Source organism: Ixodes scapularis, unplaced genomic scaffold (assembly GCF_016920785.2).
Source record: "Ixodes scapularis isolate PalLabHiFi unplaced genomic scaffold, ASM1692078v2 PGA_scaffold6__148_contigs__length_123643588, whole genome shotgun sequence".
NCBI classification, from domain to species: Eukaryota; Metazoa; Arthropoda; class Arachnida; order Ixodida; family Ixodidae; genus Ixodes; species Ixodes scapularis.
In genome coordinates this window covers 102092711-102109055 of record NW_024609881.1, presented here as the reverse complement: position 1 = coordinate 102109055, position 16345 = coordinate 102092711, and the positions used below count along the sequence as shown (strand labels likewise).

The window sequence follows — 16345 nt, the reverse complement described above, 5'->3', positions numbered from 1 at the left end:
GCAGATTTGCACGGAATGTAACGTTTGTAGTTATACTCGTTAGGCTCCGTGAAATTGTTTAGGATATGCACCCTAAATGACAACTTATGTCAATTTCGCAGATGATGCCACACCTCGTTGAGCAGGGAGACATCTTCATGGACATCTTGGATAAACTTGCCGGCGAAGGAAGGCAGGCATCAATGAATGACGCGTTCCAAGCTCTATCCCTTGACTTTGTCTGTCGGGCAGCGTTCGGAATTGACACCGACTTCCAGCATAACTTGGCATGTCCTTTCTATGTCAAAGCCAAGAGCATTGTTCCAGGAATGATGAAAGGTTTTTTCCACGCTGTTGCACGTGAGGAAGTCCTTTTCTTCTGCATAAGACCAATTGCTTGATTGTTATCCTACTCCCTGCAGCACTGCTTCCACTCACGCGCTTTAACATCTTTCATGTTGCAACCCCTACGGTTTATTATTTTTTACCAAGAAAGGGAAGTAAGTCAACCAAGTACTCTTATTTTGTCCTCAGAATCTTCGACAACACTTGGAAAGGTCATGAAACCATTCTTTTGGCTTAACAAAATGCTGGGAAATTTTTCCATGGAAATATTTGCTCAAGAGATGAAGAAAGTTGTGAAACTCAAAACACAAAATGCGGCGGTATGTGTGCTATTCAGCTCCTATGAAAAAGATTGCCTTGCCAAAACACTTGATACCTGCTCGAATATACTATTATTGGCGAAAAAAGTGTTACGTTTTATTGCGGGTGTCTCATGTACAGACCGTACAGAACCATTCTTTTCTAGATATCAAATACTTCCCGTAGAATGCCTGTACAATTATCGTTTACTCTGTACCCTTCTTTTCTCATCACCAACATTCATAGATATTTTGATATTGATTTCTGAACCTGAGAAACAGGAAAGCAATATAAACACACACTGTGTATATATAGACACTTGGCTCCTTCCTCGGTGCCGTACAAATTACAACCTACACTGCAGTCATTGCATTACAAAGTGCCGTAGGGGTTAAATGAATGTTTCACGAACAACATAAACATCTACACAATTGGCAAAAAAAAGACCTACGTGCCTACTGTTTTAACTATCGATAACTAATTTTGCTCTTCGCCTACTTCAGTGTAATGTCACTTTGTTTTGTTTTTCTTATCTTCCTGCTAAAGTGTTTTATATGTTTGTTGTTCGAGCTGCTGTCGGTGTATAAGGGGATCCCAGATGCAGTCAAGCTGCTCTTAGCAGCGTTTTTCTGGGAGCCCCTCCAACACTTCAGGAAAAATAAAGTTTATTGTATTGTATTGTGTAGTAAAGTGTTCGAATATTGGTATGCGGCATTAAATTCAGGGAGCTAATGACAATTTCTTTCTATTAATACGTAAGTGGGTCTAATTTACACCGCGCTTGACAAAATAACGCGTATTTTTTTTTTCAGACACGACAAAAAGACATGCTACAGAACTTTTTGGAAGCGGATGTGCATGCCTTTCAGTCCAAGAATGGAATGACACTAAAGAACAACAATAATTCAGAGAGTAAAAATACCTATTTAATTCTTATATTTTTTTAATTTTTATTTAACGCTGGCGGTTAAGGAGCTTATACATTTTTACGGATACAATATTTTGTTTTTCTAACGTCAAATCTTAATTCATAAAGGAGTCACGAATGTAAAGGAAGAAATCACTTAAATCAATTACCACGTATTGCATTCCTTTAACGTCTGATTTTTAGACTAATATGTTATCGCAATCTTGATTGGAGTATGACCAGGAAAGCAAATTAAAAAAAAAAACATATTAAACTAAAAAGAGGTTTGCGTTATAGTGGAAACCTTCATTTTTTAGCTCACAGAGAAAGTCTTGTTTCATGATACAAAATAGTCTTGTTTCTGCTCTCCTGAATTCATTAACTCTCTTAAACAAACATAAGGATTCTTTAAAAATATACTCATCATCCCCTCCCGTTGCCTCGAGGAACAAAAAATGTTTCCTTTTCGCCCAAACTACAGTTTCTAGTCTTTAAAATATAAGCTACCTTCATTGCTAATAAACATCTCAGTGGTAATGTGGATATCTACTCTATCAATCTTAAATCATTGTATCTACTTTGTGTATAGTATATGAAGTAAACTTGTGAACCTTTTATGTATTTTATGAATTTATTATTCTTTTTTCCTGAAATATATCTTGTTATTTTTGTATTCGCAAGTTCCAGCGAATATAGGGGACAATGCGGTTATCAAAGATGGAGAACAAAATGAGGATCGGTTCGACGTGGCCATCACAATTTGTTGAAATCCACGTGTTTTGCGACGAAGAATACTGTGCGATTAACTTCATTATTTCATTACTCTGTTCTTTCAGATGCACGGGCTAGTCGACAATAGACTTTTTCCAAAATCGCAGCGCCCCATCCTGGCGAAATACCACGCAGTGCACTCTGGGAACTAGTTGGCCAATCAGTTTCGGTTTAGGTTGAGCAGCTTCCTTTCATGCTATCAAGCCGTGACGAAACGCGCTGTTTGCGTTTTCCATTATCTGACTTTTCACGACTGGGGTTGCGGGTGATTCTCGAGCGATACAAAACAAAAACTGGGGCCCTTTCCTTGGTTCCCGAAACACCGGATATTGTGCGTACGTGTGCAAACGTAGTAAGACGTGGCTTAGTCACCTCACCCACGAGTGCATCTCAGAGAACTACAACTAAAACTTAGTCACCTTGAGCCTTACACGTATTTTGTTTCCAAACGTCCGCTTTTTGTTACTCCAGTGGGCGAAAAAGCCACGTGCTCACCGCGTATAAAAATTGAAGCCATCCTTGACACATGAACTGTTAAGGAAACGCAATAAATTCGACCTCACTACTGCACAAAACTTATTATGATGTGTTCCTCGTGTTACCGTATATCTCCCACTCAATTTTTAGACTGATAAAAGATTAAGTTTTCGCAAACGCTAAAATCGGCTAGTTACGATGGAGGCTCTAACAAGCGTCCCCATACTCCTCGCTAAGCCTTTTGGGCGAGCTTTTACTGATGCCCAAGATGTCTGAACGGTGTGACTGAGATTATATCGGCATATTCAGTCAAGAAGAAAGAAAACACACAGCAAATATTATGACCATTAGCAACCGTCAAATGAGCTTTGAATAATTTCTTTCGTTTGGCGCACAGCATAGGGGTTCACGCCCGCCCGGCACACTTCCGGCGAACCGTGCGACATTTTTCACACAAGTGCTCGACTTTTGCTTTCTTAAAAAGGTTTGTATGTACAAATGTGCGCCTATATGATGGCAGGATAACTTAATGCACATACGCGATGTTGAATATTAGTGGAATGCAAGCGGGTGGGGACTTCGCTTCGTGCAGTGCTCCGGGTCAGTACAGATAAGAGATGAAAAGTGTGTTCCGATTGAGCTTTTCAATCGAGCTTCCGAGTTTTACCTCGCGAACTCAGGCGAATTAAGAAAAACAGTAATTGCAGAAATTTATATTTCGTCTATAGACGCGCGAAACAAACAAACTTCCTGACCAGCAACTCTAATGTAAAGATGTGAGCTCGATGTATGCATACTTATTGGTTGTAACAGCTTGTTGACTCGTACACAAACAAGATATCCCCGAGGTTCGCAGAATCAAGATTTCCAGCACTGGCGTTTTCACATACCTCGAAACCCTAACAGAAAGGCTCAAGTACAAAAATACAACAAGCATGTGTTAAGACAAGCTATACGTCTCGGACTTGCGCTATAGCTTCGAGGTCTGGCCATTTAGGTTAGTTTAGAGACCAAAAATGACGCTCTCGGGACCAGAAAACATGCCACGCTCGTCGAAGTGTCGATCGGAACCGAAACCATGCCACTCTACTCCCTGGGCAACTAGTTCCCAGAGTGCAGCGCGCGCCGCGTTACATGCAGGGGTTTATGGAAGTAGTCTATTAAAAACACTTTATACCTCTAGGCTACGCAACGCAAAGGTGTAAAATATCAGCACCGGCACGGTCGAAATGGGAATCGCTCGAACATGAGCACTGCTTTTCAGCAAGACCAGTCGTCTGACGCTCGCGACACGAAATTTGATGCTATGGGCAGTCGAATTTTCCTTTATGGTGAAGTGCAGCCAGCACATTTAAGGACACCAACCGCTGACTGGTCGCGCAACGTAAACGTCAAACGATTAGCACTGCGAGCACTTTGATACGCCGCTATTCCGGACTACGTCTCGTATATACTAACCGAGGCGCCGCTGCGTTAAACGTATTTTAATTTATGTCACGATTTTTTTTTTTTGTGGTGAGCGTTGATTGGCATCAAGCAGAGAAGACGGCAAGCGATCGGTGACATCTCGCGAGACGAGCGAACAAAGCATGATTAATGTCCATCTTGGTTAAGCGCTTATAATGTTCGAAAAAAAAAAAAAGGAATCCAACAAGCGGGCTGCGATAATTTCGCCTCGTGAACATCATTAAAATCTGCACTATTATGTTTGCACTCGTATTAAAATACGGTGGCTCGAAATTGGATGGCTACGTTGCCACTTTGAAGGCACTGAATAGCCCTTAGAAGCACCGCATCGTTCGCATATATTTTGCTCGGTACCACAAACATTATATGCCTTAAGCACGGCAAAACACTGGACTAATACGCAATTCTTTTCCACTAATACCGGAATCACAGGGAATTCTCGGAATTTATACCACTTTATGTGACGTCAAACAGCATAATTTCGATGCGTTAGGGGTTTATTTATGATAGGCTAGGAATCGAGCGAACAGAAGGCGCAGCAGCAATAGCCCTTCGGCCAATACGTTTCTACACTACTCATACAAAACATAAAAACAAATCCCAGTAAAACAACGCTATCAATTGCGAATTCTATTAGAAGAAACGGGTCATCTTCAAAGACAACCGTTCAAAGGCTACAGGACAAAATCGATGGAGCAGATTTGTCAGGGTCGTTATGCGCGCGCACTAAAACCGCCATTAAGCTTCCGAATGCTCGTAGTGTACTTACATTTGTTATATACAAGATAAAGAAACGTTCAATTCAGCTTTGTTTTCAGTATTCATTTTTCAGATTCTACGCGACAGCACGTTTTGTCCCTCCGTTGGCCGTAATAGCTTTTGTTAATGGCTAATGCTTCGCGGTAAACCGGGAGCACCGACGATATCACACCGGCTTATTCGCTTTTAAGGCCACTGTCACGACTGAATACAGCTCAATGAGAGTCATACAGCCACCGAGCACACACAGAACGGGAAGGCGACGTTCTCAGTGTCAACTAGGAGCGAAGCAGCGAAGCTTCTTGGAGGGGGAAACTCATGCCAGTGGGCCAAGCGATCGCCGTCGAGCGGCGGGTCCGGTGGCGAGCGGACGCAGACAGTGCTTTCTTCAACGTCTTGTTGCCGCGTGAGGTATATTAGCACATCAAGTTGCCCGTTTGTCGTACTATTGCCGCGTAACATTAGTTCTAGCGGTGTTTGTGAGCTTCGTTCTCCTACGTTCCGAGCCTACACGGCAAAACAATCCCCCTCTGCGTTTTTCGGGTTCACCGCCAGGGCGGCGACGCCCAAGTTGGAAGTTCCGAATAACCGTAGGTGTCTGTAAAGCGTGCGGGGCACGAACACCATTAGGTCCACATTGGTTGACCTTCTGATTCCAGCTCCGGCGTCCATAACCCATACAGATGCTGAAATATAATTGCATTAAAACGTTAAAAATTCTTCTTGAGGGGAATCTTTACCCACCTTTCGCAAAAAAAAAAAAAAAAAAAAAAAAACAAGAAAACTCAGATGTGATCATTATGAAACCGATTGTCTTGTTTAACTCTATTTTATAAAACGTCAGTTTATGCTTGGCTTCATACTACAATAATAAAATCTTAAGCTGCATTACTAGGGAAAGAAGCCGGTTCTTCTGAGTCGAAACTCGCTCACCATCTTTATTTGGCTCTAGATTCCTTTAGGAAGAGGTTAACCAACTAAACACCAACGTTACCAGTTATCAAATAAAATATTAATTACCAACAATTTACTTCAGCTACTTTTCTTTTTTACCAGGTAACAAGCTTGAGGACGTTGGGCACCTTTCTGAAGAAGAAGTGGTATTGCTGACGACAGTTGTATTGATTGGAGGGTAAGCGCTGATTTATATCAATAAAGAGCGGCTTAATAAGGACGTTTACGTAGCCCATTACCTTCGACACTGTGCAATTTGAATAAAATTAAACTATTTTAGTTTTTCTTGATACAGACGGCAAGACCGAGAACTGTTAAAGGCAGCGTAATCAAACAGGCGCTGAAAATAGGTGCACCACAGAAGGTTAGGGTACATAAAGTAATGTAGCTAAAACAGACTCAAAGCATGTTTACAATCAAGCTGCTTAGATTTTAAAGGGGACTGCACTGTGAGCTGAATGTCTTTCTACGCAACCGAAAAAGCAAACAATTGAAAAGATGGCTGAGTCCATACTTTTAAAGCTGCTAACTCAGTGACCCCCGTTCTACACCCGGAATCTAAAGAAAACGCCGCGACGTTCGATCTCTCCCCATTATACCTTCACGAAAAGCTGCCGGAGTCATAGGCGTGTAATGAAACATCTTTAATTTTTTTAAGTTTTAGCACATAGGGCACAAATATCAAATTCATCAAATAGAAGCAAAAAAAAATAAAATGCAGAAATATATATATATCAATCTGATATACGAATTGTTAATAATATAAAAAAAAGTTTCGTAAATAACCCCTGCAGAAGAGGAGCAAGGCGCACAAAGAACAAACACAAATCTGAAAACACAGCCACGTAACTGGTGTGCGTCCGAAAAAATCCGCCTGGTTTTTGTATCGAACCAGGGACCTCATCGTTTTTAGTGGAAATCTCTACCAATAAAGCAAATTAGAAGCTAGACGTCACGTAGAGCAAGCGGGCTTTATCAGCTGCCAGCAGTCGAACCACTTCTCCACAATTTATTTTCGTCACTTTTGTCCAGCTCGCTTTCACTTTTGTGTTAAAAAATTGCCTTGAAACCTAAAGTAGCCACTTATTCGCTGCAATAATGAAAGTTTGAATATCTTTTGATTCCAATATTACTAAATTGTCAAAGGATATGATCCTCTCCTTCAAACGTGCACCAAATAAGTAAGTACAAATGAAAACTAACGCAGCTTTATTTTTGTAGCTTTCAGACAACGTCCGTAACGCTCGGCTTCATCTCATTGTTACTAGCCATGCACCCGGATATCCAAGAAAAAGTGAGAGGAGAGGTGAAGGCGGCGATTGAAAGTTCGGTAACTATATTTTTATTTAACTCAAAATATTAAGCTATAGATAATATTGAAGCGCCCGAAATATATCGTATTATGCGCATGATGGGGGGGGGGGGGGGGGGGGGGGGGGGTGTCGGATATATTGACGAAAACATTTAACATGATTTAAATTATTTTTTGTTCTAGGCAATAAATAACATTTTGAGGTAACCCGAGACTCAATACGAAAGTTGACACCAAGAGAATAGAATGGGAACGAGTCTTGGCACGTTCTTTTTCTCTTATCTTGGTGTCCACATTGGTATTTCTCAGTCTCCGGTTAAATCAAAATAGTCAGTATTCAAAAGCTCACTTGCATCCTTACTTCTCTTCGTACTGCGTAGTAGATCATATAAGTTCTTACACGTCTTATCCTTCGTTCCTAAATATTGAGCTGCGAGCTAGCGCTTGCCCCTCTGTTTGCTTTTGCAGTGTATTTGTCTATTGTGCAGAGTACAAACGAAAAATGGCATGTCATGTATCGCTCTCTCTGGATGCTAAATAATTCTGCACTGACTTCTTCCAGTATTCATTTGAGTTTGCTACCCATACTCTATACTATAAAAGAGAGCGCAAGAACGCGTGATCGCATCAATAATATTGAAGCGCCCGAAATATATCGTATTATGCGCATGAGGGGGGGGGGGAGGGTGTATAATCGGGAACACAAACTCATTACTACCTAACTTTACAGGAGGGACCTAATTGTGGTGCAAAGCAGGTTATAAACATCCGTCACATTAATTGTTGAGGTTGAAAACACCTAAAATAAACAAAACTATAGTTCTATAATTAACTTAAAATATCTTAGATAATGTATCCCTTAGATATAATTTTACTTTTGTTTATATCTGAAAAGTGTCCCCTGGAAACTCCGCCGCTTTATGAAAAGTTTGTTCAATGAAAAACATACTTTATTGAAAAGTTAGCTTTTAAATACCATAAAGACCCGTCTCAGAGAAACGTTTGCAACGAATAAGTCCAATGAAGAGGCGCAGTTTCAATTTTTTCCTACAAGCTCCTACTACTTTCCTCTTTACTCGTGCTCTTCATCACAGAGGCATCAATGGCTTTCAAGAATAGTTTTGTTTCTTTCAGCCTAAGTTAGGCTGAGGCACCACCTTAACATTTCACATTTTTATGTAACATTCGACTAGTTTGTTTTGTGGCCGCGTTAAGCGCAGGAACATATTTGTTTTAAATATTGTTGCATTCTTTGTAGAGTGTACCATTTTACGTCGGTATATTAACGCCATGCTGAAGTTACACATCAGTACTGTGTAATCAATCCTTATATTTTGATATTTCTCTGAACAGGGATGTTTGGATTATAACACAGTGATCCAGAAGCTAAAATATACGCGGCAGGTCATCAATGAGACTCTTCGATTGTATCCACCCTCTGTCACGTATGTTCACATTAATTCGCTCATATCTCCGACGACTTTTTCAATCCACAATAAACTGGGTAAAAAGAAAAGTGGTGATAAATATCTTTAAAACCACAAGATGTAGATTATTACAAAAGAGACATCTTCACATAATCAATACGTACATTTAGGTACTGTAAGTGTCGCTGATCCCTGTGTGCTGAGATTATTTTTATCGTCGTTTAAATTTTTAGTAGTAACAATATACTTTCTTTGCTTGTGTCGGTACACGAATGGAAAGACGTCTTTTTGCAATTCACACAGACCTGCATCTACAATTCCAGGTTTCACACAAGAACTGCAAAGGAAAGCTTTGAGTACAAAAACAAGACATTCAAGGCTGGAACATGTATAATGGCTCCCGTACTCCAACTACATCAAGATCCAGATTATTGGCACGAACCCAGCAAGTTCAACCCTGACAGGTAACTTTATAAAAAAAAAAGAAAAAGATTGTGTTGTACAGGAGAAAACGCGGAGAGGCAGAAACAAAAATTACCTAGAGTGCTTCAGACCTGGGCTTATATTTGTACCTTTATTCTTAATGCATATATTATCCTCCAAACTTGGCCTATCACTTGCGATGGCAAACAGTCTGTTTGCTACGCATCTGTTTTCTAGTAGTTAAAATTTAAAAGCTGCCATTTTTGTAGAGTGAGCTACACTAGCCGAGGTTGAGCAGTTTCGCGTGGCTCGCATAACGAGCCGTGCTCCTGGCTAAGCATGCGCGAAAAGCAGTGACCTCACACGGCGCACACCTGACGCGCCGCCGCCGCCACGCGGTCCGACGCCGCGCGCACGCCTCGCCGGTCTGCGGATTCCAGAGGAGTGATGTCATAGCCGCGGCAAACGCACTGGCGCCGCCGCGAGCCCAGCTGTGCGCCTCCGTTGCGCAGTAGCCAAGTCTGACGCTGCCCCGGAGCCGCTTAATAGCCCCTCTCATTTTGTGCGCATAAGCTCACGCTACGTATATCCTGGCATAGCCGAGCTAAGCCACCGCAATTTTTTTATGTAGGGTACATACCTCTGATGAGATGTAGCATTTTTTTTTTTTAAATACTGCCACGATATTAAATTAGTTGTTATACAAATTTCCTGATGAGAAGCCGACGTCGCCACCCTTGTAAAACATTGACCTTGACCTAAATTTCCTTCTTTTTTCAACAAACCAAAAACGATGAGAATGTCAAGCATTACACGCCTCTAAAAACAGATATATATGTAGTACATCTCGTGTCATCGTGGTTGTAGGACTGACAAAAATTGACTCCTTCAAGCGCTTTCACTGCATGCAACGCCGTTCACAACCTTCCTGCAAAGGTTTTCAGCTAAGGGTGTCCTGTTCTTGGGTAACCCGGAGTTATAGTACCGGCATATCTTATGCTTTACATTTCCAACTTGTCAAGATTTTTCAGGGATTTCTAACCAAGATCGCTACGCCGATTTAACTGCAAGCTAGGCTCATTTGGTGTTCAGATTCCGTCATCGTATGCCCTACATCAGAGAAATCGAAAATAATATTGATCATTTCTACATCCCGTCCTGAGAGCACAGTATTGGGAGGGACGAAAGCTCAATTCATAGCTTTGTTGATATTTGATGTTGTGTCTTCCTCTCTCGTCTATTAATGGAAACCCAATTAATTTTTGATTGGCCAAACACAGTGCCCTTAGTGTGCTCGTTGATTCTAGAGAGAGTTATAAATAAGCTCTATTACTGATTATCAAATACGCGCTTACAAAGTACTCTCGGAACTTAACCAAATTAGCATCAGCAATCGACTACCAGAATGGTGAAATCACCGTACGCGGCTCTGCGTTGCCACGAATGCACTGAGCGAGAGTGGCCATTCCGCTCGCAACGTTTAGTCTCAGGGGTGCCTCGACAGCCAGTCATCACTGGCTAAAGATTGTTGCACTGCATCGATACTGACATCTATGATTCTTGTCAGCTCGACGTCTTAGAGGCCACTAATGTCGGTACAACGGTGCATAGAAAGGGAGATATCATTGCACCCAACAAGATAGAAAACAGGCACCACGTGAACAGCAGCTTTGGCGCCAACGCTTTGCCAGTAATGGCGTCACCAATACGCCGTAATTTTGTCGGTAACTTAGTAGCCTACTCGTTATCTTTTAAAGCAAAAACAAATAACGCAGTTTTGCTACTTACTTCCAGTTGCTGGTAAAGTAGCTACGGTACCCATCGCATATTTTTCCAAAGACCTAAAAAAAGTATAGCTGAAGGTGTTTGGTGTTTCTAGGCGCTGAGTCATTCATCCTTTCACACCTCCCACGTATATTCAACGTTTTCCCTCTCTACCCCAAGTAAAGACTTCCGCTTTACAAAACCTCCAGCGGGACGCCCTTTGTTCCAAACGCTGTAGCCGTCAAAATAAATTTTAGTAGATCGTTTTCGAGGTTTGTCACGTTCTTTAGTTTGGGAAGCTCTTGATATAAGAAGGAAGAAACTACGGCCAAAATTTATTTCCTAACATCTATTCCTGTAGAGTTAGGATACACCGTAAAAACTACATGTTCTCCCACCATTATATATCTCATCGTTTTAATCACGAACTAAAGATTCGAAAATACAAATGCAGCAAAAAGAAGTTTAAATCAGTGTTTTTACCCAAAACCAATAGAAACTCCACCAATTGTCTTTCAAGGTTGTAGACATTTCGGATCATGATATGCTTTTTTTGCTGCACAGTAAGAAGTTTTGTTGTTGTTTTTTTGTCTCCAGTGTCCTCATTTTTTACTTTTCTTAGAGTATACATGTGCGCTTTCTCTTATGTTTTTTTTTTCATATTGTCTTATTGTTTCACTTTATGTATATCCCCTTCCCCCAAAGTAATGCCATTTGGCGCTGAGGGTAAGTGAATAAACACATAAAGCATTTTAGTTAATTAATCAAAAGTAACTCAAAAGCGTGCGTTGCGTTTTATTGGTGAGGTTTACGGCAACGCTTTTCTTTTATTTGCAACCTATTTTGTTATTTGTTTGTTAAGGCCTACATTGCTGTAGCGCAGTGATGGATGGCCAATGAAAGCCTGAAGCAAAGAAGAAACATTCCAAAAGCGCGCTAGCTGTGGCAACGCCGGCTGCCTGCCGACCTCCCGCGTGCTACAGAGGTGGAAACTGAAAGGCAATATCACTCCCAATCTACCTCCATGAAGGTGTCGCAACGTGTCCGCCTTTACGGGCCCGGCGGAAACTAGTTTGTGCTATATTCATTTAGTGGCGACTGGGCACAATAAAGTACAAAATAAAAAAAAGGATATTACATAATTCTGTCAACCCACTGATTTTTTTTACGATTTTTTTGTAAGAGACAATCTTTAGCGTCTATGTTGGAGCGCCACATAAGAGTATTTTAATAGACTTGTATACTTTACAAAAAAGTTATTTTGATATAAATGAACGCCGACTACAGCTATTTCCACTAACGGTGTCGCTCGCCGCACACGCTCGTGAATCACGATTACAGATTTGGTCCTGAAAATGAAGGGCGATACTGCAAGGCTGCTTTCCAGCCTTTTGGTATTGGACCACGCTGCTGCGTCGGATACAATTTGGCAGTCTTTCAAGTTCTGTACTTCACCGCGAGGATGGTTGCCAACTTCAAGATGGAACTCGGCGAAGCCCAGAAGGTAGACCTCGTGTTCAATTTAGATGCAACTGCAATCTAACAGACATTCCTATGAATAGTACAAAAGTTATCCTACCAAATTTAGGGAGGTTAACCATGTTCCTAAGAAGCATAACCGTTGGATATGGTGACTCGGGTGTGACACCTTGTGCCTTCGTAATCTTACCATCTGGCATCGATTCGTGCCGTTTTTTCAAGAATTTAATCCTCACTTTTCTTATCAGTCACAGGAGTGTCTACAGTAAGCCAACTAGGCTCGGAGGTGGCTAGCGCGACTACGGGAGACGCAAAGATTGTAATACAAATTTGGGAATTTGACACAAAGCAACAAAAATCTAGATTTCTCTCGAGAACATTTCGAAACAATTTCCTTTTGTTAGTTTTTCTTAGCAGGGGCAGGTGCGCTAAATTCCAGATACCATTTGCGTTTTATCGCACTGAAAGATTAAAAAAAAGCTGCAAAATTTATTCAAATTCTACGCCTAACATACCGAGACTAGATTTAGCACACATACCTACAGAGTGAGTGTTACGTATGCCTAATTACAAAATATATTAAAAACTTACAAAACTAGCATAACATCTGAATTTTTTTTTCTTTTTGCGCGTTTTGTCAATACACCAGTATTGTAATCAACGGCACGTTTTAGTAACTTCTAAATTCCAGGCAAAACTCGAAATTCCATCATTCCTGAAAAGACGTTGTCAATTTTATTGGAATCCTAATAAATATTTCGTGTTAATCATAGTTGAATGCAAATACCCTTATAGATAACAGTAAATCTGCAATCTATTCACTTTCTGAGGTGTATCACTTTGTTCAATATCAGAGAAATCGCTGAGCGCATCAGTGATAGTACTAGTCTTTAAAAAATAACTAATGATCTAGTCAACAATTAAGTATCTATTATTCTTTGCAAAATGTCTTACATTGCTTGACATCTCTCAATTATACTAATGAAGGTTATCCATTACTACAGCTCACAAATACACCAACTTAAGATAACTTTGGTTTAAAACAAAGAAACCGAATGAGTTTCAGACACTTTTACTGAGGATTCTCTAATTCTCTCATCTGGAGGCATGTGTCATGAAAAAAAAAACGAATAGAAACAATTTCCTTTTTATAATAATAAAGCAACCTTCATGTGCCTAGAAGGGTTTGTAGAAAATGCAATGATCTAACGAAGGAAAATTTTGCATGTGCTCTGGTGTAAACAAAAAGGTCTACTAAACCATGTATATCTTTTTTTTAGGGTGCCATTGCGATACATAATGTCGGCATGATGACGATGCTGGATAATGGACCTTGGATAAAATTCACACGAATATAATATTGCTGCTTTAACCGCAAGACCAAAAGCAGGGTTGTGCACAACATTCCTCGAGCGTGTTGCGCCGAGATGCGCAGCACGGCCGTTACGCTTCAGCTATGAAGTTACCGCCATAACAATTTCATTTTATTTCACAGGTTGCTAATAAAACATTTTGCTCCTTACAGTCTCGTCGTGTTTTATTAATAAGTTTACTAATTTCAGTTCGCAGTAACACACCTGACAAATTTCTTCTGACATGCAAAAACACATACCTTGATCAGTAAATATGTTTCTCAAAAACGTGACGCTGAACAGAACAAACGCGAACGACGGAAGGACAGATTCTTGCCCTCGCCGTGCCGCTCACCGGTCGATAGCGGTAGTTGTCGTACTGCCTGTAGTCCTCTTTGAAGGTAGTTACCGCTCCAAGCGACCGGCCCTTTCGGTAAATGACATTCCTGGCAACGTCACTCGGCCTTCAACCATATTCGGCGCTAAACACTGAGTTGACAATGCGGTATGTACATTCGAAATGCCCTCCCCCCCCCCCCTCCCCGCCAAAAAAAAAAAAAAAAATTGCACGACACGTTTGAAAAATGTGCGCCACACTGTCCACTCGACAAAGACGCGGTTACCAGCATCGCACGTGGCGGAAACGGATCGGCGTGACCTCCCTTTACTTAAAAAAGCGGGCCCCTCGGCACTGTCAGTGTCCTTGAAGAGCCCGACAGGTGGCGCGAGAGCTTCTGCTGCCGTCCGTTCAGAGGCGAGACGAGAGAGGTAGCCAGTCGTTACATCATTCACGTATCGTCCGTCCGTTACTGAAAACTACATTCTAGGTCGTTGGGCAATCATCGTTTTCACAAAACAAATTCACTGTGATATATCTCTATACAAAAGTATCTCGGCCGCAACGTCTTCTGTTCTTCCAAAGTTTTGTGAAGAGCTTTGGCCAGCATGGAGTGCGTCAATGGTCGTACGTTTTATCAGAGCCCTATCGAAGTTTTCCTGCTATCTGTGCCCTATAAAAGTCGATATATTCGGGTGCCAACTTCAGCATGCGCCATTTTGTCGCTTGCTGATTATGAAGGGTGCACATATATGTATGTTTGTTAAATTATATGACACCCCGAATGATAAATATATTTTTTTTCTCATAAATATTCGCCTTGAGATCGAACTCAAGGTGGCGCTACTGTGGCGCTATCATCATCATCAATGTGTGGATAGGAAGATGGCTGCCCCATAAGATATTCATAGAGAAATATAGTACTACGTAAAGGGCGGACACTTCCATAGGCCCCAGCGGCCCCCAATTCAGCCTCAGCGAGCGCTCCCAGCGGCCAGTATAGTCCCTAGTTGAGTGTTGAATGGATGGATACACGCAGTAACCGCTGGCCAGATGAATTAATGGATTCAAGGCGAGTTCTGGCGGCATTTTTGTATCGGGCAGTAGCATGCGCCCTCTAATTTAACGAGCCAGTGTTATTGTAACTAGCATGGTTTTTTGTTTAAAACAGAACTTTTTTTATCAGCATACCTTAATTGTACTCCAGAAGAAAAGTCATCCTGCGCTACATATAATTCAAACTGACCGCAGACCGAAAAGGTTATTTTCACGTTTGTGCTAACTCCCTTGAAGGGACGGCATAAGACGACACCAGGGTTTGACACACAAAAGGATTTATTTTTGTAACTAGGACAAGCAAAACAAACATCAACTCTGAAAACAAGAAGTGATGCATGTTATTCATACATTACAAAAATAAGAATACAGATGCGAAATGTATCAATACCGCGTCAACAGTTATACCAGAATTAATTGGGGGCTAGTTGGTAGAACATCTAGACGGTGGTTTTAAAAAGCGCAAAGGACTAAGAAGGGAAGGAGGGGACAGGACAGAGTGCTTGCTTACAACTGTCAAATTTAGTAGAGCATCTAGAGAGCGACAAGGTGGAAGTGAAAATGAAGAAAAAAAAGATGTACACTGGAAAAAAATACAGTTACAGCGAGACTTACTGCGACAAATGCAATACAATGGAGGGCATTTAAAAAAAATTACCGTCCAAGTTCCATGAAAGGCGCTGCTGAACGACGCTTACACATATATGACTGCCCCAGCGGCTTCTAAATTCAGTGACATCCGCGAACAAAGAAATTACAGTCACAATACTTCTTACGTATACCGTATACCATGACCGCAATGGAAGAATGACTAGGAACCCGCACGAGACAACCAAGCTACGGAACCAACTCAACTCACACAACGAGGCAAGAGACACAGACCAAGCAGCCGAAGTAACCGCCCTCCGTCGAGTCCACGACCACGACTACGAAGCCAACCGTCGCGCCGCAGCCATAGCCACAGCCGTTGAAGCCGTTTTTGAAAGTTTTCAAAGTTCGTAATAATTTTAAAAGTTTACTCTATACAACGAAGTTATTCATTAATATTATATATCCGAAAAATGTTCAGAATAAGTGGCACTGTTGCGCCTACTAGCGGCCAGTAGAGTCCCTAACTCCTGGGCCGCGAAACGGCTTGAGTGGCCACTCTTTACGTAGGACTATATTTCTCTATGGGATATCCGCGGTCACGGCCAAGAGCCTACAAAATATCGCGTTCATTGCCTCGTACAGTAT

General features: G+C 41.4%; 1 protein-coding gene across 2 annotated transcripts in view; it reads left to right on the top strand.

Annotated features, from left to right (window-relative positions):
• LOC8024933 (cytochrome P450 3A4) overlaps positions 1-13888 on the top strand; it is a 34339-nt gene extending 20451 nt beyond the window's left edge. Inside the window, exons 7-15 of one of the 2 annotated variants that reach the window (XM_042294399.1) lie at positions 102-339; positions 514-644; positions 1437-1536; positions 6062-6137; positions 7181-7289; positions 8625-8716; positions 9022-9162; positions 12227-12389; positions 13645-13888. In XM_042294399.1, coding sequence (XP_042150333.1) covers positions 102-339; positions 514-644; positions 1437-1536; positions 6062-6137; positions 7181-7289; positions 8625-8716; positions 9022-9162; positions 12227-12389; positions 13645-13722 — 1128 coding nt within the window. In that variant the 3' untranslated portion in view covers positions 13723-13888. Of the gene's footprint in view, positions 1-101; positions 340-513; positions 645-1436; positions 1537-6061; positions 6138-7180; positions 7290-8624; positions 8717-9021; positions 9163-11768; positions 11809-12226; positions 12390-13644 lie in introns of those variants that run through there. The other variant, XM_042294400.1, reaches the window with a different exon arrangement.
• Positions 13889-16345: the final 2457 nt, after the last annotated feature.